Source organism: Phycodurus eques, chromosome 8 (genome assembly GCF_024500275.1).
Source record: "Phycodurus eques isolate BA_2022a chromosome 8, UOR_Pequ_1.1, whole genome shotgun sequence".
NCBI classification, from domain to species: domain Eukaryota; kingdom Metazoa; phylum Chordata; class Actinopteri; order Syngnathiformes; family Syngnathidae; genus Phycodurus; species Phycodurus eques.
In genome coordinates, this window is record NC_084532.1 from 17,510,566 (window position 1) to 17,537,950 (window position 27,385).

Consider the following 27,385-nt stretch of genomic DNA (forward strand, 5'->3'; position numbering starts at 1 on the left):
GTTTTGGACTGTGGGGGGAAGCTGGAGTACCCGGACAAACCCACCACAAGCCCAGGGGGATGGAAATGTACAGTATTTACTAATTAGTTACATCAGTGGTGGACACAACACTGGACTAAAAACAGGAGCACAGACTTTGCCCAAGGCTGAATACAGATATTTCCCTTAGGTCTCAGACCTCTTGATTTGGTCAACACTCGAGTATATTTGCTGAGTTTACACCTATTCAACTGGTGCTAAGGTGCTAGTGTGAAAGGACCCGACATGAAAGCCTGGAATGACAAGACTGGAATTTGCCAAAATACATACTGACGAGCCACAAAACACCTGGGAGAAGGTTCTTTAGACAGCTAATACTAAATGGAGCTTGTTGACAAGTCACATCAGCTCTATGTGTACATATGCAAAAATGTATGCCTACTGTCAAACATGGATGAGCCTCGGTTACATGTACAATCAAGAAAGGAAAAATAAATATCATTTTAATTAATGTGTTGAATTTATTGGCAAACAAGAAAGTCTCTGTTCTCTCTTTCTCTCCTCTTTCAGCCCTCTGAAAATTTGTTCTGTCTGACTTCATTTTACAATAAATATCTCTCAAAATACAAATACAAATAACCACAGACGAAGTGCTGTTTATGAAGCAACGCAAATTTATTTATGTAGCGCATTTCATACACACGGTAACTCAATGTCAACCTTACATCATTTAGCACTTTGGTAAGAGCAGATTCTGTACTGTGATGAGTTCGGAAACCTGATTGAAATACACTGAAATAATGACTACATTTTTAAATAATAAGTACATTTTTTGAATGTATCTCAAGATTCAAATGGACTTTGCTGGTTGCATTCCTTAACCGAACAGCGCTGACGTCCGTATTATTGTTAAGCATTTATTTTGAAGGTGGTTTTCGCTGCGAGTTGGCGACCTATTACCATAATTACCTCGTATGAACAAAATTAGGGGCGGCTGGCTTGACTTCTACTTTATGAGTGGAGGCTGGCTTGATCGCAGTCGAAAACGGCACCTACGAAGAGACACGCTTACGAAGCACAGTTTAAACTGCAAGCTATCAGTTACGCAGAGGAACATGGGAATCGAGCAGCCGCGAGAGAATTCAAGATCAACGAATCCATGGTTCGCAAGCGGAGGAAGCAGGAAAACGATCTTCGCCAAGTCAAGAAGGTGGCCCGAGTTGGAAGACCAACTCGAGCAATGGATTAATGAACTCCAACCGCTGGACATCGGTGTAAGCAGGGCGTTCAAAGTGAAGTTGTGAGCAACGTGGGAGCGATGGATGACAGATGGCGAACACAGCTTTACTAATACTAGGATGCAGCGCCGGGCGAGTTACGGCACAATTTGTGAACGGATTGTGGATGCTTGGGCTAACGTGTCTGCTTGCACTGTTGTTCGAGCTTTCGTAAAAGCCGACATCATTTCTGAGGAGCCGCACGGCAACGAGACTGACTCCGACAATGACGAGAGGGAACCTGCCGTGTTTGATGGAGAACTTGCCCAGCTGTTCATTTTGGATACAGAACATGAGGACTTTGATGGATTTGTGGATGAGGATTGATCAAAAAATAACGTGAGTACATTGTTAAATACATCAATAAAGTACAACCGATCTCGGTTATGCCCCCGCTGCCTTTTTAAAAACATTGTTTTAGCGTGCATGCATGCTACCATATGTTTTAAGCTAGCGTATGTTTTACCATGCCTCCGCCCAATAATACGGTGCGCCTTATGTATGTGTTAAATACAGAAATAGACCCCGTAACTGAGACTGCGCCTTTTAAAACGGTGCGCTTTATAGTCGTGAAAATACGTTATATGTCTGGAAAAAAATTACAAAATGATCAACTACTAAAACGCGGTAAAGGATTAGTTCAATTTTTAGTATGCTACATTTTAGGATTGTGTGCCTTCTTTTACCTGGCCTCTGTTTATTCTTTTCCTAACATCTGACCTTGAGCTAAATGCCGTAGGTCAACTTGGAATAGACAGGAATGTGTATACGTGCTGAGTGTCAGGCCATCCTTTTCCTGACACTTTCCCCCCCCCCCCTCTTTTTAAGCTGCCTTCTTAGTTAAAACAGATGTACCTACAAAATGATCTGCTTTCAGTTTGTGTGCCTGTCCTCTACTGTCTCTATGCAGGACTTGGTCATTATTCTTCAATGTATTGTTATTCTTTTTTGGCAGGGTTAAAGAGATTGATGATGAAGATTTTATAAAGCACTGGTATCAACAGCACCCTATTATAAAATTTTTAATAAATTAGAAGATAACTTTTGTTTTCATTTTGAGGGATATTGGAAGTGTCTTAACAAGCAACTGCACTTGTAGTTGACAAATGCCTGAGGGAGACTTGGCTGCTCTGTTGTCCTTTATGCTACCTTTGGGCAGCCGTGCTGTCTTTTCAACTCCAGGAGAATTGTGAAGAGGAGCAGGAACCATGGCCCAGTGTTAAATCACACTAGTCATCAAACTGCCCTATGTCTCTCACGTCTCTGGATATTCCTTGCAAGTAACACAGACGTGCTACGATGAAAAGTATTGTGTATACAGCCCAAGTTGCTTTGAGAAATGCACGTCTCTCTGTGTATTCACATCCTCAAGTGTATGTGTGTTTACAAAAACCTTGTTTGCCCAAACGGTACCTTGCATCACTAGGTAGAGATGTGAGTCTACTTGTGTTTGTACTGTAAATAAGTGAGAGCCTTCCATCTGTGTGCATGTGTGTGTGTGTGTGTGTGCGTCCGTCTGTGTGTGCATGCGTGTTTGTGTGTGTGCGTGCATGCATACACACTTGTGACAGATGTGGGTAGCTGCGTGTTTGTTCTCAGAGAGGATGTGAGGAATATCTCGTCCCTCCTTTAAACCGCCTGCTCTCTGGCTCTGGACAGATCTAGCAGTTGTTGATATGTTCTGAGTCTTAGCAGCAAAGTGACATCATCCCTGCTCCTCACTGGAGATTCTTTATTACGTGGGCTGGAATATGTGCTTGTGTGTAAAATAAGTAACAGTTTATGTGGTGACAACTAAGTCTGTACCACTCATCTGTCAGCTAAGATATGTTGTGACATGTTTGGGAGACCAAGACGGGAAAATGTTATAGGTAGTACAACATATCAACATCGTGAAATAATGGATTTTAATCTCTCATGGAATGGAAACTCATAAAAACAGGTTACCAGTATATTATTTAATATTATCATATCATGTTTTTAACATTCAGCTGTTCCAATACACATGGTTTTGTTGTTGAGAAGATTCAAAACACGAGGAAATTTCACAACACAGTCGGGAAAAGACCCCAGTCATCATGAATTTGTTTTAATTGGCCACGTTCTGACAGCCTTGGATATTGAACGTAAAGAGAGCTATTTTGGTAGTTGTGCAATGTGCGCTGGAGCACAAATGGTGGCAGATGTTGATTTCTGTGCAAGCGCAAGGCTTGCTGGCATGTTTGCTAATTTGGCAGACCGGCCTGCACCAAGCTGGGTTTATCGACGCAACAAAGGTGTGTCCTTTGGCATCTGCTCGGTGCATGCGACAATTTGGGCTCTATTTTTGTAGACGGCGTAGCTGTGCTTAAGCGTAAAATGTGGCACATCCTGATTTTCGGGCAAGCGCAAGAGTCGCTGCGTGTTAGCAGACCTGCCTGCGCCAAGATGGGTGGTGCCAGCACAATTTTGGTGAATCTGATCAGTTCATTTGCAGGCAGACAGACCTACGAGCTCCTCGGCCGTGTGTTTTGGATGACAGATTTATTTCAACAGTGAGCATCCAACCCTCTTAATCATTGTAGAAATCACTTAATTGAATGCATTATTGTTAAATATCCAATTAGATTACCCGGACGCCTCCCTGGTGAGGTGTTCCGGGCACATCCCACCGGGAGGAGACCCCGGGAACGACCCAGGACACGCTGGAGATATTACGTCTCCCGGCTGGCCTTGGAAAGCCTCGGGATCCCCCCGGAAGAGCTGGACGAAGTGGCTGGGGAGAGGGAAGACAGACCTTTTTTTTTTAAATACCCCAGCTGCGCTCCTAAACAAAATTACCAACACTGCATCTAACCTGACTCCTCGCAGAATCGATCGCAGCACTGGACTTGCGCTAGTCACGAAAATAGAACACGTTTTGAGCTAGAGATGCAAAAATAAATCGATTAATCGACAACTAATTGATTATCAAATTAATTATTAATTAATTATGTAACTTAAATTACATGTGGCTTAAATGGTTTGCGTGGCCTCGTGTCAGTACGCCCTTAAACTCATTGTAATTAGTGGTGTTGCCAAATTGTGCCACTTGAGAGCATCAAATCGGGAATGTGTAACTTGAACCATGCAGTTTAAATCCAACCTAAAAGAGTCAATCCCATGAGCGCACCCAGCTGTGACAAGCTCCAGCTCACCTGCGTCACTAGTGAGCATCAAGGGTATAGAAAATGGATAGATGGACGGATGGAGAAAGTCACTTCCCGATCACAATAACGTGTTTTCAATTTTGCAATGAGGTCAATGTATTATACTTTTTTTTAATTTTAGTATACTCCGTTCATCCCATTCAATTGAATTGAGCTGAAATGGTCACATTAGGCTTTCACCTGAACTTTCAGAAATGTAATCCTTTGTCTTGTTTATAGTACACAATATACCCTGTAACTGTTTTCTTTGGAGTTTGTTAAAGGGGAAAGGCTATTCCACCAAGCCAAAGACTTTGAAAGAGTTTGATGGGCAAACACGAGAAGTTATGTCTTCTATCCCACAATAATTTATAAAGTACTTTAAAATAGAGATTTACTTTACAATCATCCTCCCCAGGCATTTTAGTATTTTGTGCAGCTTCACATTTCAACATTGACCATTCTGATAATATTGTCTTCTTCACGAGTCAAAAGAAAAAAAAAGTTTTCATTACTTTTTTTTTTGTAATCAAAAAGGAAAAAAAGCTATCGATATTGCTATATGCTCACATACCTCTGGCAAAGCCAAACAAAAATCTTTCAAGCTTAACCACTTATGTAATGTAAATAAGAAAAACAGAACAGGGAACAGACAGGGATGAGCTATTTGAGAAGTTGGTCGGTCTTCATAAGTTACCATAAAATATCTAAAAAATATTATTGAAAACAGGTGTAGTGGTATTACCACCACCACCTACAGCACTCCACAACTGTAGGTGATGGTAATGTGCATTACCAAAGTGTATGTGTGCTGTGTGTATGTCAAGTTTGAACAATAATAAAGAAAACAAATGTTCACAGACCGACACCAAAATGTAATGGTTATTCTGATTTGACCAGTGCTAACCTTCATCCACAAAGGTTTGTTAAAATCGATTAGATTTGGAGATATTTTGAGTTGTAGTGGTCACATCCATACAAACCTCCCGCTTGGTGCTTAGTCCTCGGTATAAAAAAAAAACACACTCTTAAAGAGGTCTTCCTGAATATAGGGCGGTGGGTTCTGGCTATTATGAATGGCAGTCTGTCCATTGGTGTTTTAAACATGCTGTTATGCAGCTACTGCTTATGAAACATAAGAAAGCCTTTTTTTGTTGCTGCACACGAGAGAAGCCCCCTCACTGTCGATTTTTAAAGCTAATTGAAAAAGTCTCTAAAATTGTTTTTATTTCTTAAGTTTGATTCTTACCTGTGTACAGCGTTTGGTTTCAGCTGCGCTTGTATTTAAAATGCTGTATGAATAAAATTGAATTGAGTTATACATTAATAATATCAGCTTGCTTGGTGGAGGTGGAAAGCATTAGATCAGGAAGAAAATCTATTAAATTTAGAATGTATGGTTATTCAGAACATTTTCCATTCACATTCCTCCATAATCATGTTCGTCATCACTGTGTTTGTTCAGTAAGTTTCAACATTGCCGCCAGCTTTGTGATCATTTCAGCCTCACCCCAAAACGTGTAACAGCAGCATGATCTCCTCCAATGGAGATACAGCAGCAACTGGGGCAAGCTCTTTTGAAGCTTATGTACACGTGCTACAAAATATGCTACTGTATACAACCTTTACAACCAATATATAGGGTAATAGTTTTTTAGGTCTAAACAAAGTAAGCACTCATTGGAGCCAGAACTAATTTGGATGCACAGATCTGGACAAAAGTAAGGATCTGGGGATTTTTAAAAGATATTTCAACATTTTACTGCAGTTTAATTTGAGATCTTAAAAGCACATGCTGTGACAAACATTCAGTGTACTTAGATATTGTTGGATGTCAAGCAGAACTACAGTGTATTTCCATAGTGTCAATCACTAGTTATCTTTGTGGATCTCTTTCTATCCAAATTATTTACAGTTCATGGTCTAACGGGAGGTAATCCCAGTGTTGAAATGTGACCAGCAACAACAGGCCTGGTCCCTGCTCCACAAGCAAATCTGCAATGTCATAAACAAGTCATGGTGCCAAATATCTACCCTCCTCAAAGCTCTCCATACACACTAACACCCAGTGGATCCAAGCCAAGGGAAATCCAGGGGAAAGTTTTAGGAACGCACCTGCATGCATACGAGTTATTGCGTACCTGTGTGTGTGTGTGTGTGTGTGTGTGTGTGTATGCGTGCGTGCGTTGGGTGTAAAAGAAAATAAATACACACTATATTGCCAAAAGGATTCGCTCACTTGCCTTGACTCACATATGATTTTAAGTGATATCCCATTGGTTGGTTTATATATGGTTATGATTCATATATATATGAATATGATGTCGGTCGACTCTTTGCATTTATAACAGCTTCAACTCTTGTGGGAAAGCTTTCTATGTTTAGGAGTGAGTTTATGGGAATTTTTGCCCATTCTTCCAGGAGCATATTTGTGAGGTCACACACTGATTGAGTGATGAGAAGGCCTGTCTCTGTCTCCTCTCAAAATCAACCTGAAGGTGTTCTATCGAGTTGTGGTCAGGACTCTGTGCAGGCCAGTCAAATTCATTCAAACCAAATTCTCTCATCAGTGTCTTTATGGACCTTGCTTTTTACACCGGTACACAGACATGTTGGAATAGGAAGGGGTAATCCCCAAACTGACAAAATCTCTTGATATGCTGAAGCGTCAGACTCCCTTTCATTGAACCTCAAGGGCTAATATTTTGGACATTTCCAACTTTGTGGGAACAATTTGGAGATGGCCCTTTCCTGTTCCAACATGTGCAGTGCACAAACCAAGGTTTAGAAAGACACTGATTAGAAAGTTTGATGTGGATGAACTTGAATAGCCTGGACAAGCCTGACCTCAACCGTATAGAACCCAGGCATTTTCGTCCAACATCAGCGTGGAACCTCAGAAATCCGCTTCTGGAAAAATGGTCCTAAATTCCCATAAACACACTCATAAAGCCTGGAAAGGCTTTGCAGAAGAGTTTAAGTTGTTATAATTGCAGAGGGTGGACCAATGTCATATTAAACACGATGGATTAAGAATGGGATGTCACTTAAATTCATACCTGAGTCAAGGCAGGTAAGTGAATACTTTTGGCAATATAGTGTATACAGTATGTGTGTGTGTGTGTGTCTACAGTGTGTGTGTGTGTGTGTATATATATATATATATATATATATATATACAGACACACACATACACACACACGGCTCATGGAGCAAGGCTGCAGAGTATTGAACAAAGCCAACGGCAGTCTGCTGCCACGAGCCCACTCATGGCTAATACAGTACTAGCTTAGCCGCTAGTCGCAGTTCACTTTGAAGTGGAGCCATCCAACTCGCCGTCCGCATGCTGCGTGGGCCGCGTGCAGGTCACCCCAACAGAGACACAAGCCCAAATAACACACACACACTCCAGGAAACTTCTTTTTTGGACTGTAGGCATATCTTGATGGCTAACTGCACGATGCAGTGCTGATAGAAAAATGTATTATTACTGTGTAACTCGCAATAGCCATAGACCGCGCTCGTTAGTTATATAGTGGGGGAGGGCCGACACATGTTGTGCCCTGGTGACATCAGCGCGTCTTCATTTTATCCCCGCCCCAAAAAACCGGACATCTCAGCTGGTGAAAAAGAATTTTAAGCAGCATCTCAACAATTCTATACTAAATTGTTCAGCACTTAGTTTCAAACATATGTAATGTATCCATAAACAAAACACACACAAAAATGACTTTCAGTGCGACTATACCTTACTCAGCTTATGAAGTTATCCCTCATGATTGAGTTGACGTTAATGAATACAGTGTGTGTGCTTCCGAAATGTATTAGAACACCTTAAAAAGCGTAAACACGAGAAGAGATTATCCAGCATCAGTCGGTGCTTTGATTTTTTTATTTACAGTATCAGTGAGCTTTTGACATTTTACCATTTTGAACACGAATGAGGACTCAGATTGAATTCCCCTTTGAATACCAATAATTTAGCTGGCTTCCAGGGGGTCTCTGAAAGGTCTGAAATGAATCAAGCTTAACACTTTTTTTGGGTACTCACTTCTAATGTAGATTTCATAATGATAGTCTATTGACTATTTCTACTTGACTCTCTTGAATAGACCTCTTGCACATGAAACAGTTAGTTTCTTGTCCTTTTTTATTCTTTTAATACCAACACATAACAAATATAAAAAGCAGAGATTGCGAAATCCATGTCAGGTTTTAACTTTGTCCCTCCCCGAAAGAGAGCAAGGACAGCCTCAGTGAGCTGGAAGCCTGTATTCTGCAAGTATTTGAATTATGCAATTGACGTCAGCACAGTCATAAAATAGACGGCTGTCCTTCCCCTCAAGTATTCCCTTGCCAGCAGGCCTGTTCAGCTCAGCGCAAATGGATTGCAACACTGCTCTGCCTCACAGACAGGCCCTTTTGTTTGGGTATTTGGGAACTACTGGGCCCCTCCCCCTGCAAGTAAAAAAACAACTCACCATTATTCTTAGATAACAGAAAGGTGACTCTAAAAAAAAAATAATAATAATAATAAATGAAATCACCTTTTATACCCAAAATTAGCTGCCTTACTGGGCTTCTCTGAGAAGTCAAAAATGAATCATTACACAATAAGAAATTTTCAATAACAAGTTACTGAGCATTCTCAGTCAGAGCGCCCCGTCTTCTTCCACATTATAACCCGGTATTTATTTTTTATTTATTTGACTAGCTCTATATTTGTTATTCATTATTCTTTATTTCTTTGTCCTTATTTTTATTCATTTATGAATGAATTTTATGTTATCTTGTTTTTTTTAGATGTATTTATTTGTTTTTATTGTCCTACATTAACCCTCTTGGTCTCAGTTGGGCAAGTTGGATTCTTGCATTGCCTGGGGTTAGTTTTTATTATTATTATTATTATTACCTTCATCAAAAAATAATAAAATGCTTTACTTACTTTTGCAGGGTTTTTGCAAAAAAAAAAAACATTTGAAAATTCATGCATAACAGAATGAATTACTTTTTAGCATTAAAATAGAATTTCAGTAAAGAGCTTATACTGCACATACTGGTGAGTAATCTATAATTTTTTGCTTTGTTTTTAGGAGAGGGAAAATCCAGAATTTTGATGTTCCTCTGGTTGTTAGGCAATGGTCGCCATATGCATGGTAAAATTTTATATGATTCTTTTTATACAGGCGGCACTGTGTCCGACTGGTTAGAGCGTTTGCCTCACAGTTCTGAGGACCGGGGTTCAATCCCCGGCCCCCCCAGTGTGGAGTTTGCATGTTCTCCCCGTGCCTGCGTGGGTTTTCTCCGGGCACTCCGGTTTCCTCTCACATTCCAAAAACATGCATGGTAGGTTCATTGACAAGTCTAAATTTCCCGTAGGTGTGAATGTGTGCGAATGGTTGTTTGTTTGTATGTGCCCTGCGATTGGCTGGCAACCGGTTCAGGGTGTACCCCCCCTCCTTCCCGATGATAGTTGGGAAAGGCTCCAGCAGGCCCGTGACCCTAGTGAGGAGAAGCGGCTCAGAAAATGAATGGATGGATGGATGGATGTTTTCATACAAGAATTTTTAATCTTGGTTAAATCAGGAAATTCTACTGGCAAAAACACTCATATTTTGCAGTGCCAAAAGTCTTGATTGGCTCAATTAGATTTTGCAGAGCTCTTATGTTGTGGACAACATGTACACAGAGCCACATGGGCTCCGAGTTGGAATATCTTTTTCTACGCTTACCCATCTGAAAGGAGTCTAAAGGAGTAGTTTGAGGTCACTTGAGGTTTGTTTCAGCTGCTCTTCATATGTTTCTGGAAACTCTGATCCTTCTTTGCACGCACACCCCTTCATCAGTGAATGCCTCTGCCTTGCCTCACCACACTCAGCTGGCTCTGTCCCCACCTGGACCAAATATGCTTGAATTAAGGCCTACACACTACAGTCACATAAATGATAGGTGTCATGTTTCTTTAATTTCAGCTGGAAAATATCTAAAGATGCTATTTCAAAATCAAAGCAGGAGTGCATATCGACTGCATCGCACCTGTCAAGTATTGTTAATTGTTATTGAAGGATGTAAGCCTGTGAAGCAGCTGTAGCCTCTTTTTGTCACTGAATCATTACAGATCTGATCACAACAGTGCATTTCCCCATGATGTCTTTGTTACCTAAGATGATTCTGGTATTCTTAACCTGGAATTTTTATTTGAGCTATTTTTGCAGAGAATGTATTTCCAGTGTTGTTGCTATGCTCAGATTAAGAAGACTGCCATAGAAGCAATGGGCTGGTCAGGTTTTTGTGGTGGTTTTAAAGGAAACTTAAAATAATGAAATAGTTTTCACTTCAATGAGAACTCAACTCTTTATAGAGCACTTTAAAAAACAACCACATCTGTAACAAATTATTGTACATAACAAATGTAAAACAATAATAATAAAAATTATTAGTATTATCAGTATTTTCTCATTAAGGTATACAAGACATACACATTGACATTTAACATACAGGGGATCCAGAGTTTGATTCCCTCTCGTTGCACAGACCAACGTGTTGTGTGAAGTTGTTAGTCGATGTCTGAGAAGAACCAGTCTCCACTGATGAGCATGAGAGCACCAGGATGACAAAATTCTGATCTCGCAATCACAGCATGTAATGATGTCACTTGCGTTGGATGCAAACTGAAGTGTCAATGTAAACAAACAACAAATGTCACTATTACAATACCCAAAGGAAATAAAATGTGCGATTTGCATTTGTTTGTAGATTGTTTCTTTAACTGTCATCCTAGCCTGTCACGTTTACCTTTTCAGAACCATCCTACAATATAATAAATTTCTGTATTTGCTACTTGACACAGCATATTATTAAAAAGAAATGGCGCACCAGTGATGGAAAAAAATTGGGCTAAATGAGGTTCCACACAATACAACAACCCAGGGGGCAAATGCCAGCATGACAATGAGGAACATTCAGCTGGTCGTTTTTGTCTCCGAAGTTCAGCTCAGGTAACGCAGACACACATGGTGTACTATGAAAATGAGCAAAGTACTATATTTCAATTAGCGAAGTTAAAAAAAAAAAAAAAACTAATAATTGCGCATTGACATTTAATAATGGTAGTAGGACTCAAGACAGACGGAGAGAGGCTGCTCAAGGACAAGACAGTGTTAAAGTGACCGGTCCTTCAAGCAGAATCGCTGATAGGACACACAAAGAGCCTCAGTGACGTCTGCTACCTTATCAAAATGAGTTAGAGCGTCAAACAAAACACCATACTTTTGCATCAGAGCATGTCAGCAGCGTCTGATAGCAGCACATGCAAGACTGATACCGATGCCTTCAGGCCTTGGACAAGCCCCACCGATGTCAGCCTGTCTCGCAACTCCGTTCTTTCTCCTCCCATATGCGTGAATTCCCATGTGTATCTTTGTGGTTGAATAACACATAGTCTGGGAATTGTGTGTGTATGGGTCCGTATTGTGCGAATACCGTGGCTACAGTTTCAGTTAGTGTGGTGGATGTCGCAAATGGAGCTGGCTGTTTTCACCACAATTGTGCACAATGTAATGAGATGAAATCTAAAAGATGCATCATATAAATCCGCCGTCAAGCATAACTCAAAAAGCAGTGAATATATTTCAATACATTTTTTTGTGTAACTTTGATAAAGTTGTCTATAGAAAAAAAAAAAAAAAAACTAAATCCAAAATTGTAACTAAATTCGTCTCAGACAGTGTTATCAAGGCCATACGTTTTTGATACAGTATAACTCGTATTGTATAATGAATCTTTTTAGATTGTGGTGGTGTACTTCATATTGAGAGTGCATGCTAACATTTTATGGATAATATTTTCACTTTTTAGGGGGTGGGTTATTTTATTTGTATGGAAACTACGTCCTTATCCAACAATAATTTGTACTTGTTCCAATATTTCTGAAACACTGTCCAGTATTACTATCAACCCTTTGGGAACAGTTGTGTTTTATTCAGTTTTAATGGCTTCCTAGTTGCAATTCCAATACGTTCTATAGTAAATCCAACAGGAATGTGTACATGTGTATGTTGTGAGAAAGACAGGGAACACTATGTCCCAGCAGAGCGGAGAGAAGAGCAAGGGGGGCTTATAGTTCATCGTGACTTTATCACACACCAAGGAAGAGGCTTTATGGTTTTGAAAAGTTTAGGCAGTGTACTGACAGAAAGGAAAGTGAGACTAATCCACAAGATTTTCTGCGCAAATATTTCACAAACATCTACGATAATATGTGCTTCAAAGACTCTGTGAATGAAAATAAATTGTTGCAACGCATACACTTGCTATTCTGAGTTAAAGAAAACAAAATACAACACAAAGTATAATCATATCAGGCTTTTGCTATGGTGTCAGTCTAACCCTCATTAAAATCATTAGCTTCCTCAATATCCTGTTTTTCCATGGCAAAACAACGTTTTATTTCTTTGACACACTGACAAAGACATAACGTCTTCCATTTTGACACTGTGGCGTCTTAGATGTTGCTATTTTTTAAAGGCATAGTATTAAAAATTTTGGCGCCCCCTTATGCCCCGTATATGTGATTCTACATTTCTACTATGTTTTGAAGGACATGCATCATTTCGGTGCTCGTCATTTTCAGTGCGCCACCAACCAGGCATTCACTAAATATAGAATATAAGATACTGACAAATACGGTAAAATGTTAGAGGAGCTGAATGGCTTAATCAGCATTGTGTCATCTCCTCTAGTAGTAGCTTGGGAGAAAATGACTTTTTTAACAAAAAAAGTTTAAGTTTGAACTGTCTAATAGTGAGCTGTTTTGCTACACTGGTGGGAAACATTCATCTAATATCTGTTTAATTTTTAATTATAATTTTATCTTCATAACCCCCAAATTGCATCAGTTAAATGTTTAAAATCCTCACTCTGTGGTGATTTCCGATAATTCAGGATGGTGTGTGAAAGAAAGTAGCGAGTGATGCCAGTCAGAACCCAGACAGCAGACGTGTCATCCAATCCAATTACTGCATAGCCACATCACATGCTCCTAAAATATCAACTCCACTATGACCCCTCTTCCCTTTTTTTTTTTTTTTCATAGTACATGTGAGTAAAATATTTTTCAATGCTGTGCAAGTTAAGTCATGATTCGGCTCATGAAGGATGAAAAAGAGAACTTCAACCGAGCGCTATCACCATCTTTGTTCTTCAGTAGGAAGTGTTGTGTAACCACATGGTTGGGTTTCTCGTAAAGCAATTGCCATTAAAAGACTCTTTCTTGCCCCGCGGTCTGTTGATTTTCAGTGTGCATGTTCTGGATGTGGCGCTTTGTTAAACATTTTGCTCATCACCCCCAAAAATTGACCCTCTTTAAAAACCCTGTACAGGGAATTCAAAGATTTGTTTCTAAATACATTATAGTACATGTTTGAAGATAACTGTTGAAAACGTGCAAAGACTGAGAACTACAGTATGTAGTACTCACAGTTTACCTGATTTCTTGGGCGTGGCCAAAATGGTTCCGTGTGACCAGTGGTATGCAAAGGTGGGTGCGGAGGGGCCGGTGGCCTCAGGGATCCAACTCGGGGGGGGGGGGGAATTAAAACTGTCCCCCATTCTTCACACCATACCCATTCAATCATGCTTTTCGGCATGCCAGTCGAGTGTGTGCGCGTGCACACACTCGTGTGTGTGTGTGTGTGTGTGTACATTATACATGTGGACTTTTGTGCCTGACTGTCTCTATGCCAGTTACAAATATAAATACTAAATGAAAGGGATTCAATTTGTTTAGGTTGGGAAAGTAGCAAGTCATAACGTATGGTGTGATTAAAGACTAAAAGATGAAAAACAATAAAATGAAAAGATTATTTTATCTTGACTTCCTGTGCATAAAATCGTTGTATTTTATCATTCCCTATTTTATTTAATAATTGTGTACTGTTCTGATGTGAATTTCAAAATTCCTGTCATCCCACATGGAGACGTTTTCCTTGTAAAACACTTTTTTTCTCATTCCAAGTAAAAGGGACAATATAAAAGTTTTCATTCAAACCATGACGCTATCCCCATGATAGATCCCCATTCTTGTCTTATCAGATTTTTCTAAATCAGGAACGATATTCCAAAGATGACGACTCGCTTATCTTCATAAACGTGAACCAACTCAACCTTTTCGGTAATGCCAGGGGGGGGGGGGAACATTTCCAGTGAAGCCACTTAAACATCAGAGGCATGTGGAGTTAAACTAGTTGCACAGTCTCCCTCTGTGTCTCTGGCTGCCCTCAGCCGAGTGACTGAAGGCTGTGGGCAGGCTGCCAGGTGCCTCTCATGTTTGGGAGAGCAAACAACCTCGCGTCTTTGATGGCGAGAAGATCAGAGCAGGGGACACATTCTACGCAGCCACGCTAAGGTCGGCGGAGTGCATGCTGCCATGTTGTGCTCTGCAGCTAGGATACATCAAGTATAAACAATGCAGAGGCAGCAGACACGCCTGTATGTGTGCGTACGTGTGTGTGGGTGTGAGTGTGTGTATATATGTGTATCCCCGTCGAACTTAAGTCAGCTGTCAAACGACTATTTTCCTGCAAACTCACACCAAAGTAACCACATTAGCTGTCTAACTGGTGAATACAAGTAATCTCAGAATTACAGCATGAGTATTGCTCAGTGGCGGTCGGTGAGTTTCAGACTTGGGCCTAATCCACCTCTTGATAACGCCATCACATTGCATACTTATGTACAAAAACGTTATACAGTATAACTATGTGTGGCATTAAAGAGGAGACAGAGGCACTATGTGTGCACGCCTCACATGCAGGAATGCAAGGAGAGTTTTAGAATGGAAGAGGTGTGCAAAGAGTGCTGCACCACTTGAGCTGGGCTGGCAGGGGCAATGCCTTGCTCAAGGGAAGCTTGACAGTAGCCAGCACTAGGGTTGGGCATCGAGAATCGAGAACCGATTGGAACCTGGACTAATGTTCTCCTGGAATTGGTCAAATTTAAAAAATTCGGTTCCCAGTTTGATGCCTAGTCCTAGTACAGTGAATTGGGACAAAATTCACATAAAGGTAGTCTCAAAGTATCACAAACACTAACCTTGTGCCTCATCGGTGGGTAAGGAAAGTACTCAACATTTTATAGCATTTGGTTCCATACATTTAAAAAAAAATGAAATAAAATAAAATCACCGCAGCTGTGTGAAGTTACTTTTTGTGCCAAAATTCTGAATTCTGGTGCCTACCCTTCAAAATAAAAGCCTACAAGCTTAAAACAGGAAGTCAAGTTAAAACTTGCACTATTTGACGTGATACAACAGTCCCAAATAACAATTTTAACAATGTTATATTTGACTTTTAATGAATGAATATTAAGTTAATTGGGTAAGTTCCACACACATTGTCTTTTAGTTCATAGGGTTGATATTGATGCTGGTTATAAGAACCCCGAGTCAAATGTTCATTTTAGTCTATGCTGCAGCCTGCTAAGAAAATGGATGTTCATAATTTAGACACCCTTTATTTAAACCATGCAAACTTTTATGACCCAGCACTCCAAAATAATCTGAATCGAGAATCGTTTGGAACAGGAATTGAAATAAGGAACTGGTATCGGGAACAGAATTGCTCAAATTCAAACGATGCCCATCCCTAGCCAGCATGCAGACTAGCATCTCTCCAACAACTTGTTGCCATTCTTACCTTTTGGTCCATAGAGGGACTTGAACATGTCCACCGGCCCCAAAACTCCAAAGTCCTTACAAATTGGGCTACTACAACTGGCAGTCAGTTGATGATCCACAATTTCACCCCAGAAAACAATACATGCCACTAATTTACAAAAAAAAACACAAGTTCCAGTTTGAATCAACCCATATTTAAAACAACACATAAAAGCACAGTCTTTGCTATAATACAAGTCACGCAATATGACAATGTGGCTGTTGCACAGACAAAAGATCTTCAATGTGCTCATTAAAAGTTTCTTTTTTTCAGTCTGTTAGGATCATACTTTAGGTTTGAAAAAAGTAGGGTTAATGTCAAAAGAAGCGCAAAGTGAATGTCAGCTGTTCCCACTCTTTAGGCAAACACGTCACTGATACATTGGAATTATCTAATAACATGACAAAAACATCAAAAAACATCACACTGCTGATGCAGATGCTGAGACCTTTCTTTTCTCCTGCCTGTCTGTGTAAGCTAGCTGCCATCCTCCTATATGCTGCTAAAGGTGCCCGAAAACAATAATTTTCCGGGTTGAAGCCAACATAGTAGCTGTTGGTTGACGTAGCTTCACAAAGTGGGATGGTGGAATTCCTTCCCATTCCTGCTGATGTACAACTTCAGTTGCTCAACAGTCCGGGGTCTCTCAATGGGATAAAGGTCTGGACTGCTGGCAGGCCAGTCTAGTACTCACGCTCTTTTACCATTAAGCCACGCTGTTGTAACACATGCAGAATGTGGCTCGGCATTGTCTTTCTGAAATAAGCAGGGACATTCCTGAAAAAGACGTTGCCTGGATGGCAGCATATATTGCCCCAAACCTGTATGTACCAAACAAAAATGTTAACCCGGTGTATTGACAGATTGACTATTTAACTGGTTTCTCTGAAATTTTGCATGCAAAAGTATGTATTCATCACATTTGTGTGGTCATCTAAATCCACTGATAAAACATGTTAATCAGGCTAGTTATCATAACTAGCCTGATTAATTATGCAGATGATTGATTATCATCTGCATAATGACTGGCCCGGCATTTGGCTTAAAATCGCACTTGTACTTAACTGGAAAGATTGATTGACGGTCATTAAAGTGGAAGCGAGAAGACTAAACAGTAGTAAATTTCCACAAGCCCTCCAATCCTAGACAGGTGAATGACCGTAAGTGATGGTCATGCATTGTTTTCACATAATCATTAAATGTCACGCTACACGGAGAAAAACTCTGAATAAGGAGTTCAGGCTCTCTGGCCCAGAGCTCTGAATCCATCCAATTCACCACAGCTACTCCTTCTAGACAAGAGAGTGCTACTCTTGGGTGCCACCTAATGATTCACCCTCCTTTGCAGCAGCTGCAGCACACCCTTCAAGCAAGATTGGAAGGCTCCATATGACCTGACCTCTGCTGCGTTCTGCTCAGTCCCCAAGTGTGCAGTCTGTTCTGACTGTGTCTCTATATGCTGGTTGCTTGTTGACAGATGAGGCGTACCAGAAGCTGGCCATGGAGACCACGGAGGAGTTGGACTGGTGTCTGGACCAGCTGGAGACAATCCAGACCTATCGCTCTGTCAGCGACATGGCCTCCACCAAGGTAGGGCAGGCCCTTATTTATGGTTTGCATCATTTTTATCACTCTTTCAAGGAACGGCCGATTCACCTCTATATGGAATGGACGTTGTTATTTACACACAAACTATCCTTCCACGAATCACCCACAGATCCGTGCTGTGGTCGTATGTGAACAGGTGGCTTGAGCAAAGTCGCCCATATCAGTTATGAGCAGAAAGAGGAGACAACGGGGGGCTGCGTTAGTAACATTGGGGCTAGTTGGTTCTTTTTTTTATTCTTCTTAAAAACTTCCAAACAGAAATATGTCTGATCTATGATCGTTATCATGATCATTGCATTTTTCTTAATCATAGTACAGTAAACCCTTTCGATATCGTGGTTCATATTTCACTCTCCCAATTTTTTTGTGCTTTACGCTATACAGGCAAGTCCAAATTTAGAGTTGTGCATCTTCAGTGTAGTACCACGTTGTGTCACAACATGCCGGGCAGCACTGAGCCCTACTGGATCTGGATGCAGTGTAATTAAGAGCAAGAAGAAAAGCCAGAGAAGGTGCCCTACTAAGCTCCAGTAATAGTTGTTCCCACAGAACAGAGAGATGATATGCCTACAAAAAATGTTGTATGCTCTGCTTGTGTATTCCTGCTTCATGTGTTTTAAAGTAGCAGTTGTTTCAAGCTTCATAATAACATCTATGCTAATTTCCGTTAGCCCGCCTATAGTGTTTCACATTATATTTTGGCATTAAGATTGCAGATTTTTCTTGAACGTTGTTGTTTTTTTTAATATTCAGTGTTTAATTATCTTTTGTTTTATTTATCAGCTTTACAGTAAACTTAACTGCAAGTGACAAATACACCACTTGAAACAAGCACGATTCGTCTCTTATTTGGAGATCTGTGCTAACAAGAGAGTCTTGTATTCGTTTCCTCAAAATGATGTTATATGATACTTTCCCATTTCTAGACAGTGAGAGAGTGAGACCAGTGTTTAAATGCATTTTGTATTTTAATTAGTGTGAAAGTGATAGATGGATGATGGTGAAAGTGTGTGGGAGGGGTAACTATATATAAAAAAAAAAAAAAGTATATGGGCTCTCTATATCACGGATTTTCACCTATGCCAGGTGGAGCCGGAACATATCCAAGTCAGTCAGTGTCTGACTATGTGCCCCTATCGTAGTTATGTGTTTGCACTTGTTCTCTGATTCAGACCAGAGCAAAAAAAAAAAAAAAAGAGACATGGTGCTTTTGGCATTGCACATTTGATTCTGGATCCTGGTGGTTGACACTGTTGTCTTGTTGTTGGACCAAATGTTACCCAGTGAAAAGAATATGAATAATGCTACAATCCTCTTACGGATTTGTGTTATGATGTTGGTTGCCCGCAGCTGTCATGAAGAAAAAAATATATATATTTATTTATTTGTTTTATTTTTAACATTTGTTTTGGCGGCGGCACGGTGGAAAACTGGTTAGCACATCTGCCGACTCGTTAGCACATCGGTTTCAAATCCGGCCTTCCTGTGTGTTTGCATGTCCTCCCCGTGCCTGTGTGGGTTTTCTCCGGGCACTCCGGTTTCCTCCCACATCCCAAAAACATGCACGGTAGGCTAATTGCAGACCTTAGATTGCCCTTAGGTGTGAATGTGAGTGTGAATGGTTGTTTGTTTCTATGTGCCCTGCGATTGGCTGGCAACCAGTCACGGTGTGTTCCGCCTCTCACCCAGAGTCAGCTGCGATAGGCTCCAGCTCGCCTGCGACCCTAGTGAGGATAAGCGGTACGGAAAATGGATGGATGGATTCATTTGTTGCACATGCAGATTCTACCGCAAGGAAACATTTTTGTATGACTCCATTATTCAGGGAAGCAAAATGTTATTCAAATGGTCAAACAATTATCAAATGCTCATGATTATTCAATCTCACGTAACCTCCGCTTCATCTACGCTGCTGCTGTCTAACATCTTTGCACTGTCCACTGGAAGTTGCTTCACTTTACTGTGGAATTGAATTAAACTTGTTTTCTTTTATTGTGGTGCTTGGTGGCATGATGTCTTTATATCTTTTCTAGAGATACAGTCGGTCATGATTCAATTTTGAGGAGGAGTTTCACAAGCTGTCCGATCAAATATATTCATGTTCATATCACTTTCTGTGGTTATATAAACAAACAAACAACTTGTATGTTGAATAAGTTACATCACAATTGTTGAATCCGGAGGTAAAACACTAACCTAATAAACCATTAACATTTAAATAAGCAAACATTTGTAGAAGCCTTCACAGACAAACAACTCAGACACAATAGTCTTTCAAACTGTTGACATGCCTTTTGGAAGGTTCAAATTCCTTTATGTAATCTCCTTCCATCCATCCATCCATTCATTCCATCCATCCTACTGCTTACAGGAAGAATTTGTTTTCATAATTGTTCATCACTTTTAAAAAAAAAAAAAACATTCTAAATTAAACACTTTTGCAACAGAGTTGATCCAAATAAAATACTGTGATGTTTGATGAAGTCATTATATTTCCATAAACATTGCTACAGGTATACATACCCAAGACACATTCACTTTTATCTACTATAAAATGGTTATTGTTGGCACAAGATTCATAATTGCAGTCCCTTTTGTTGGCACCGATGTTGCATCCCAGCACGTAACCTCAAGTGAATCAAACAAACTCATAAGAAGCCTTACATTAAACACGTCTGTTTATGGAAAAAAAGCAGGGTTGAAGTGAAAAGCATCTGAAACCCACGACATTTCCTCCCTTACCTTGTTTCTACTTAAAACTAAAAATTACACAACTGCTCCTCTCCTTACATCTGACCTGGTTGAATTACTACCAGTCAGCTGACCTGACCCTCATGACCTCTCGTATTTAGGATGGAAAAACTGCAGCGTATGAAATAAGAGAAAAGGGGAGCTGAAATGTGAGTGGCTGCTCCTTTACATCCAAGGTCAAAGTGCAGGGTGGATGTTACCGCTGACCGCCCTCAGTAGCTCCTTTTGGAGATGTACACAATACATTGTGTTACCGAGAGAAACTGATTATACTCTCTCCAGCTCCCTGTGACGTTGTACAGGATAAGCATTTTCTCTTACACCTACTACCCTTTGGGAAATCTCAGTGTAATGGTCTGTGAACATTGTTGCCACAGTTACCTTGAAAAGGTACAGTAGTTACTTTACTGATTTCTTGATTTTTGAGAGTAAATTAATTGATTACTGATTATTTTAAAAGTAACTACGTTAGATTACAAATGACTTTATTAGAAACATTCAGCAGCTGCCGAGTCGTAGTAATGTCACGGAACGAAAGTGCATAAGCTTAACTACACAGTACACTCCACACAAGTTACAGAATGACATCAACATGAAGCAACAACTTTCTAATAAATAAATAACTTAAATATTAGTGCCTAAAGTACATAAACTGCCGTACACGAAGCAGCACGGCAAATGAGCACAATATAAATTACTAAGTGAAATAAAAGGCGTACTCACGTTTATTCAGAGATGCACACTAACAGCGCAGAGCTGGAATATTTGGGCTCTTTCTAACACTTTTTACGAAGCAAAATGACAAAAATAGTAATGCACAGTGACTTGAATAAGTAACTTTAATCTGATTACCGTATTTTCACGAGCATAAGGCGCACCGTATTAAAAGGCGCAGTCTCAGTAACGGAGTCTATTTCTGCATTTAACACATACATAAGGCGCACCGTATTATTGGGCGCGGGCATGGTAAAACATACGCTTGCTTAAAACATACGGTAGCATGCATGCATGCTAAAACAATGTTTTTAAAAAGCCATTGGAAGCAAAACTGAGTTCGGTTGTACTTTATTGAAGTATTTAACAATGTACTCACGTTATTTTGTTTTATGAATCCTCATGCACAAATCCATCAAAGTCCTCATGTTCCGTATCCGAAATGAACAGCTGGGCAAGTTCTCCATCAAACACGCCAGGTTCCCTCTCGTCAATGTCGGAGTCAGTCTCGTTGCCGTGCGGCTTCCTCAGAAATGATGCCGGCTTTTACGAAAGCTCAAACAACAGTGCAAGCAGACACGTTAGCCCAAGCATCCACAATCCATTCACAAATTGTGGCGTAACTCGCCCGGCGCTGCCTCCTAGTCTTAATAAAGCTGTGTTCGCCATCTGTCATCCATGGCTCCCACGCCGCTCACTTCACTTTGAACGCCCTGTTTACACGGATGTCCAGCGGTTCGTCAAGCCTCCCGGAATGATTGCAAGCTCCGAGTTATTGCACTCAGTCGGATGGTGACTGTAGAGACGCTTCTCCCGGCTGTTCTTTGCTCATTAATCCATTGCTCGAGTTGGTCTTCCAACTCGGGCCACGTCGCCTTGTTTCCACTGCGGTCAAGCCAACCTCCACTCATAAAGTAGCAGTCAAGCCAGCCGCCCCTAATTTCAGTGCTCTTCGGTTAAGGAATGCAACCAGCAAAGTTAATTTGAATCTTGAGATGGATTAAAAAAATGTAGTTTATTTGATATCTTAGGGAAATAAATAGTAAATGGACTGCACTTACTGGCATCACATTCAATGAACAAGTTGAATATATTTGTTGCCTTGCCACAATTCAGTCCAGAATCAAGTCCTGAGGGAGGTGAACAATGGAGTTTTGTGTGTGTGTCAACCCAATGGAGTTGAATGTTATCTGATGGTTAAATGTGGTTTCTGCTTTCTAAAGACATTTGAGGTGCACAGAACATTCTGTATAAAAAATATATATATTAGACCATATCACTCATTCAGTTGTTTGTATTTAATGCCAAAATATTAAGTTTTTATTCGAGTTAGAAGTTAAAAGGAACATGTTTGGGATTTTTGTCATCGGTGTTCTGTCCAATTCAGCAGCTGAGTGTGCTGGCTGCAGGAGGGTTGGACAGCAAGCTGGGCAGGCAGCAGTACTGAGGCGTTACTACTCTCATGAGGGAGTGTGTTTCGGGCAGAGGTTTCTCGTGCACGCACACACATGCATAAACACACGCGGAATGAGGTAAAGCTTAGTCAGACCTCACAGCCCATAAGTGAGTCCATCGAGCTGTGGCGTTTCCCAGCGTCAGAAAGTCGAGGCTTGTTCCTTTTACTCATGCTGTAGTCAGATTGAGCCACTTGAATATCTTACTCTACAACTTACAGCAACAACATGGGAGCCTGCTACTTTGACAAGAAAGAGAGGAAATTGGGGAAGCTCAATGGTTGGAGAAAGGTGAGTCGCCTTAACAATTTTTGCTTTTTCACACCATCTTCTTTTGTATTTCACAAATCTGGCTAATGTGCACTATGTACTCAACTACTGCTGCTCGCACATTCTGTGGTTCGGTCTAAGTTTAGTTTGTGAGGACCTAAAGTATACCCTACAGTCACGAAATTGCTATTTTCATAGCTCTGTTGTCCAGACAACATAGATGTGTGTATTGTGAGTTAATTGAATTCAATTATTCTTTGGCCACTTGTAGCAAGCAGTGGTGCCACTTAAGTATGCATCCTTGCGTGTGGAAAACATTTCGAGATTTGTGTCTGTACCATTGATAAACCAGGCACAGATCATTTACTTTGGACAAATTGTTCTCTTCTGTTCACCGCTGATACCATTTTGTAGTTACGCCTCTGATATTTTACTTTTGTGGTCTCAACTAAAGTCTCCGTCTAAACAGGTTTGTTTTGGATAAATCTATTTCATATAAATTGTGAATGGATATTGTTGGGATCAGAGAGAACACTCCAATCATCCATACCATTTTTTAAGTCTTTAACTACTACTATTTTGTTCTTGTAATTTTACAATTTTACTGTGTTTCATATTAGTTGATATTCGCCTTCAGAAGAAACTATTGCATTGTAATGCTGATTGCTTTGTTGTAACCAATATAAATGGTGGACTACATTGCATTCTACCGTGGGGCCTAACAGGCGCAAAGAATAGAAGTAATGAATTGTTTTGAAAAACGTCAATTGTCCTCCTTTGTTCGTCCGTAATAGCTATACTTAAGAAAAAGGTCCAGCGACTCTTTAACACAGATGGCAGCAAAGGTTATGTCATTACCAGTCGGAACTGCCGTAACTGATTATACTGCCCTGCATCATGTTTGCTTAAACAAGAGGAGGCAAAAAAAAAAAAATAAAATAAAGGGTTGCGATGGTTGCCTATGACATGGGCTGTGTTTTTACTTAAGCCTAAAACAAAAACAAACAAAAAAATAAGTTGAAAGTTAGATGAACTGGTAAACATTTTTTATTTGTATAAAGTGTGATTAAACTCTCATAGAATGACTTGAGTGAAGTTTATTTCAAGATAATAATGTAATTTGATCTAAAATCTTATCTCAGTTATAACTGGCTGTACAATTGATTTATGTCACTAAATTGGGAGATGTTTAAGGATGCAAGGTTAGGAAGGTCAATAATTCCTCTCATGCAGCAGGCCTAACACAGAGCGCCCACTAGTGGCCTTAAGCCGAACTTGTTTTGTTTTGAAGAGAAACCGGATGGATGGATGGCTGGATGGACGGACAGACTGATGGACAGATGGGGGGTGGGTGTGTGCGTGCATGGTTGGATAGATAGATAGACAGACAGATGCTCAAGGGAGGGAGACTCCACATCTGCCTCTCAGCTACCTGTGCGCCTGGCTGGCCTTCACATCGAGCTGTCCAATGGGATCATGTATGAATGGAAGACAAGTGTTTTGTTTTTTTTTCTCCTGCTCTAACCAAAATGCCACAGGCTCCCTTCACCTTCTCTGTCTCTGTCTCAGCAGCTTTCTTAATCAAGCCAACTCCCTGCAAGCAGAGGGAGAAAAAAGGGAGGCAGGGGGATGGAACAGAAGGAGACGTGCTTAGAGAGCGATAGCAGCACAAAAGAAGGCTGTGAAAAATGACCGAAAGGATGACAAACAAAATAAGCAATTAGTAAAATCACATTGTATGCACCATTACAAAAGTGTGTGTGCGTGCGTGTGTGTGTGTGTGTTTGTGTGTGTGTGTGCACTTGGAGTTTCTTGAAGCCTGTGGGGAAGCACAGGTCTTCATCACACTGCAGAGAGATATCACCAACTGGTATCTCTGGTTTATATATTATGCAGCACAATATTATATAAAGAGCTGCCTCCCCTCTTGCACTTTTTATTTTTCCGCCTTATTTTCTCGCATACTATCTCCCTGCATTCGGTTCTTTCCCTCTGTGGGAGGATAATCTGGAATCCTCCCGGGTAAGCTTTGATCTCCCCCTCATCTTTATCTTTTATGTACACACAAACCGTTTAGCCAAAAGCTAACTTGTGGGTTCCCATGGATTGGCACTCTTAGATTTTAGCAAGAGGATCTCCCTGCAAAGCCGTGCTGCAATTTTTAAGTTGTTACAAAAGCAGCAGCATGCATCAAAATTGGCTCGTGGCCCTGATGTAACCATGTATTCCAGTCAGGTGGCCCGAAACCTTGTACAATGCAGCAGTGTCCACATGGAACGAGGACAGCCCATCGATCGTGCCTGCGAGGCGGCGAGACAGTGATTGATGACTGTGTTGGCAAGTGGCAGCCAGTAGAGAAATCGACATGTAAGTGGCGGATAGTGAGCGAGAGACGCAGTGGCGGGAGGAGGTGCAATAGTGGTGGGTGGGGAACGATTTTCAGTCTGTAAATGGGTTGGATGTGAGCTGAGGCGATCTGTGTGGTGTGTCCTCGTGACAGCTCAGCAGCTATTCCACATGTCTGCCTGCAAAGGAAAAGGGGAAGCCTATCCTCTCTCCTCCTTTCCTAGCCACTGAAAACAGCCGTATACAGGCTGCCTGTTGTTGTTGCCATGGTGTTTGGGTGTTCTCGTAATTGGGACACACACACACAAAGCACAAACAGAAATCAGTGGGCTGATGTCAGCTAAATTGGGAAAGGATGCAATTATCTCCTTTCTCTTTTTCACACACTGAAGTCATCTCCTCGGTACAAGCTGTTAAAAATAACCCTCTTTGGACACCCTGACAACATCTAATATTGTGAGATGTTGTTGATGATCAGGCCTTATGAGAGCTCCATGCTTGCTGCCGTGTATCAGCAGACAACAGCATCTGGAAAAGAGGGCGAGGGGGTGGAGGAAGTGATAGCAGAGATTTTTATAAGATGCTGCACATTCACGTTCCTTAAAATGTGACCAGCATTCGCTGTTTCATCATGGAGGCTCAGGCACGCTTCTCTCACAATGGCTGACTTCATAACACATGCCGTTATGAAGTGAAAGGGTTAAGGCTGGTACCTACAGTCTTCACGCAAATCGGGGAGAAAAAAAAAATTCCTCTAAAATTGATCTGGGGGAAGAACCCCTGTCCACTGAAAGGAGTAATCTGAATGTAATCAAATAAGTAAATAAGAGTCAAATAAGAGTCACATCTGACACCAAATGGTTCACTGATTGTTAAATTAAACTGATGTTTGTTTTTTTTAATCCATATACTATACTATAATCAGAATTACAGTAAAAAAGGTGCTTCACCTGCCAATCAGAATCAGGGAGCCCCCCTCTTTTCTGCACTTTCTGCATGGAACATGTTGCTGGGGAAGGAGGAACCTGCAGCGAGAGCGAGAGACGGGGTAGTTGGAGGAGGGTGGTTTAGCACAACAGCCGTCAACGCATCGGACTGAGACAAACCCAGCAGAGGAACCCCCCCTCTCGTCAGATGAGCATCGCAGCCTCACTCCCTCCTGTCTCCATCGCTATCCCTCCCCACTCCCTCCTCCCCCACCTCCCGCGGTCATATCTTCTCCATTATTCATTAGTGCACTGTGAGTCCTTCTGCTTTCGGCTCACAGCTGCTGCCGTTGTTCCAGCCCAACCATTTCCACTTCCAGGCACCTATCCATCCATCCACGGGCATGGAGACTCTGAGCTGGCCCCTTTGTGCAGCAAGGAGGCAGAGTGGGCTACCATCAAGCTGCTGTCTTAGCTGCTAAAAGGAAACACACAAGGAGAGGAGAAGGGATTTTTTTATTTATTTTTTTGACAAAATCCTGTTCGACTGCCTCCATATTTTTTCCATATTGGATTATAGTTCTGGCTTTGATTAGGAACGAGAAAACGGGATCCAAAATGCCTGAAGCCAATTACCTGCTGTCAGTGTCTTGGGGTTACATTAAGGTGATTCTTAACTACGTAGCTTGTCTGCAAAAAGCACTCATTCCCTGTGCTGTGTTAAGAGGCTCAATTATCGAATTATGTCTATTCTTTTTCTAAATCTAATAGTTATTTTGGAAGTTTGAAGGACACTGAAATGATATTCCTAATGTGCCAGAGTGATGTTTTGTAGCTCAGGCTCCATCTTGAGCCCTCTGCAGAGCTATGTGTTTGATGTGTGTTGGTGTGTGCGTGAATGCATCAGTCTGTCAACAGCTGTTACTGCAGTGCCCTGGATCTCGATGTCCTCTCTAGTCTATTGCAAATGTTGGATTTTAATCTGTGTTCAGATGAAAATGGACAGAATGTATTGATGTAAAGTGCAAGTACAGATTTTCTGCTTGACATTTTTGAAATTCTTGCACACAAAAAAAATGATCCATGTAAAACTGGCAAATACGCATCCAAAGATGTGAGTGAATGTAATCAAACACTTGAACAAAGTGAATTTAGAGAGTTTAAAAGACTAGGCCATCC

At 40.9% G+C, this 27,385-nt stretch overlaps 1 protein-coding gene across 7 annotated transcripts in view; it reads left to right on the forward strand.

Moving 5' to 3' along the window:
* The window catches only part of pde4ba (phosphodiesterase 4B, cAMP-specific a), a 135,318-nt gene that overhangs the window by 97,570 nt on the left and 10,363 nt on the right, over positions 1-27,385 (forward strand). For 6 of the 7 annotated variants that reach the window (XM_061684276.1, XM_061684277.1, XM_061684278.1 and 3 more), the window contains one exon: positions 17,615-17,727. In XM_061684276.1, the coding sequence (XP_061540260.1) occupies positions 17,615-17,727 (113 nt within the window). Of the gene's footprint in view, positions 1-17,614; positions 17,728-22,974; positions 26,873-27,385 lie in introns of those variants that run through there. The other variant, XM_061684282.1, reaches the window with a different exon arrangement.